The sequence below is a fragment of the Terrapene carolina genome, unplaced genomic scaffold, assembly GCF_002925995.2.
Source record: "Terrapene carolina triunguis isolate 2854851 unplaced genomic scaffold, T_m_triunguis-2.0 Scaffold11892, whole genome shotgun sequence".
Classification (NCBI taxonomy): domain Eukaryota; kingdom Metazoa; phylum Chordata; order Testudines; family Emydidae; genus Terrapene; species Terrapene triunguis.
The window spans coordinates 1-1,350 of NW_020676243.1; the positions used below are offsets into that span (position 1 = coordinate 1).

A 1,350-nucleotide genomic window follows, 5' to 3' on the forward strand; every position below is an offset into this window, starting at 1 on the left:
CCCCCCCCCCACGCCCCAGGGCCGTACCCGGTTGACGAGCTCGCCCACCATGCCGGTCCAGGAGCCGTTGGCCTCGGGTGCCCCGTACAGCCCGTCCTCCACCAGCCGCAGCTGGAAGCGGAACTTGAGGATCCCGGCGAGTTCGTGGAGCATGTCGACGCAGAATCCCTCGTACTGCTCCCCGGCACCCCCCGGGGCCTGCGCCCCGGCCCTGCGCATCACGTAGGGGTTCTCCTGCGGGAGCGGGGGGTCAGTGCCGGCTGCGAGCTTCCCCAGCAGTGCCCTGCGGCGCTGTGAGCTTCCCCGCACAGTGCCCTGCGAGCTTCCCCCCAGCAGAGCCCTGCGGCGCTGTGAGGTTCCCCAGATAGTCCGGAGGCAGCCCCCGCCCCACCCTTGGGCTTCCCGCAGACCCCCCCCCCCATGCCGGGCTCACCAGGATGGTGGTGACAATGAGGGTCTTGTTCGCCAGGCTCTCGGAGACGTCCATGGCCAGCGTGGTGGTGTTCATGGCCAGCGTCCTGTTCGAGTGCCACACGCCGATCTGCGGAGAGGGCACAGGCTGGGCGGGAGCGGGAAGGGGCCATGGGGCTCAGCGGGGTGGGGGTGACAAAGTGGGAATCTTTCATATTTTGGATGACTACTGTGTGTGCCTTGGTTTCCCGATGTGGTGCCTGGTTACTAGGTGTGTGGGGGGGTGTTTTCTGCCCAGACCCAGAGCTCCAGGCCTGGGGCTACGGGTCTCCGGGGTCCTAGTGAGGCAGGGCTCTGGGGCCAAGGGGGGGTTTCTTCATCTTGTTATATTGCATGTGAGTCTTACTGCCCTGTACTAATACGGGCCCTGCCTCAGTTTCCCTGTGTGCTGCACCCATATCTCGAGGGTGGGAATTAGGGGGGGGTGTTGCTGAGGTCCTGGGGCAGGTGAGGCTGCCCAGCTGTTTGCACCCGTGTAACCGGAGACCCGGGATGGGGGTGACCAGGTGACACCTTTGGCCCGGGATGGGAGAAGTGGGGCAGGGGAGGCTGAATGCTCCGGGGTCAGACCCAGGAGGTGAAGCCGTGTGAGCTCCGTGCCCTGAAGACGGTCTGCTCCGAGGGAGAGGAGGCTCCCCAAAGTCCTGCCTGGCTTTGTGGGGAGCAGTTCCAGAGCATCGCCCCGTGACAGGCTCTCCCTGGGGGTCCCAGGGATGGGGGGTTTCCCCGGAGGTCCCAGGGGTGGGGGTCCCAGAAGACGATGGCCCGGACACTTGGTACCGGGGCCGGCCCTCCGCGGGACGCCGGGCGGGGTGAGCAGCTGGAGGACGAAGGGCTGGGAGGGGCGGGGGGGTGGCTGGACGGGGTCTCACGGGGGGG

At 67.3% G+C, this 1,350-nt stretch overlaps 1 protein-coding gene across 1 annotated transcript; it reads right to left on the reverse strand.

Annotated features, from left to right (window-relative positions):
* Positions 1 to 27: 27 nt before the first annotated feature.
* On the reverse strand, positions 28 to 541 carry LOC112123234 (glutamate receptor ionotropic, kainate 5-like; the record flags this gene model as incomplete). Its single annotated transcript, XM_024221889.3, has 2 exons — positions 28 to 234; positions 434 to 541. Coding segments are annotated over 2 exons (315 nt in total), but the record flags the coding sequence as incomplete, so codon positions are not given.
* Positions 542 to 1,350: the final 809 nt, after the last annotated feature.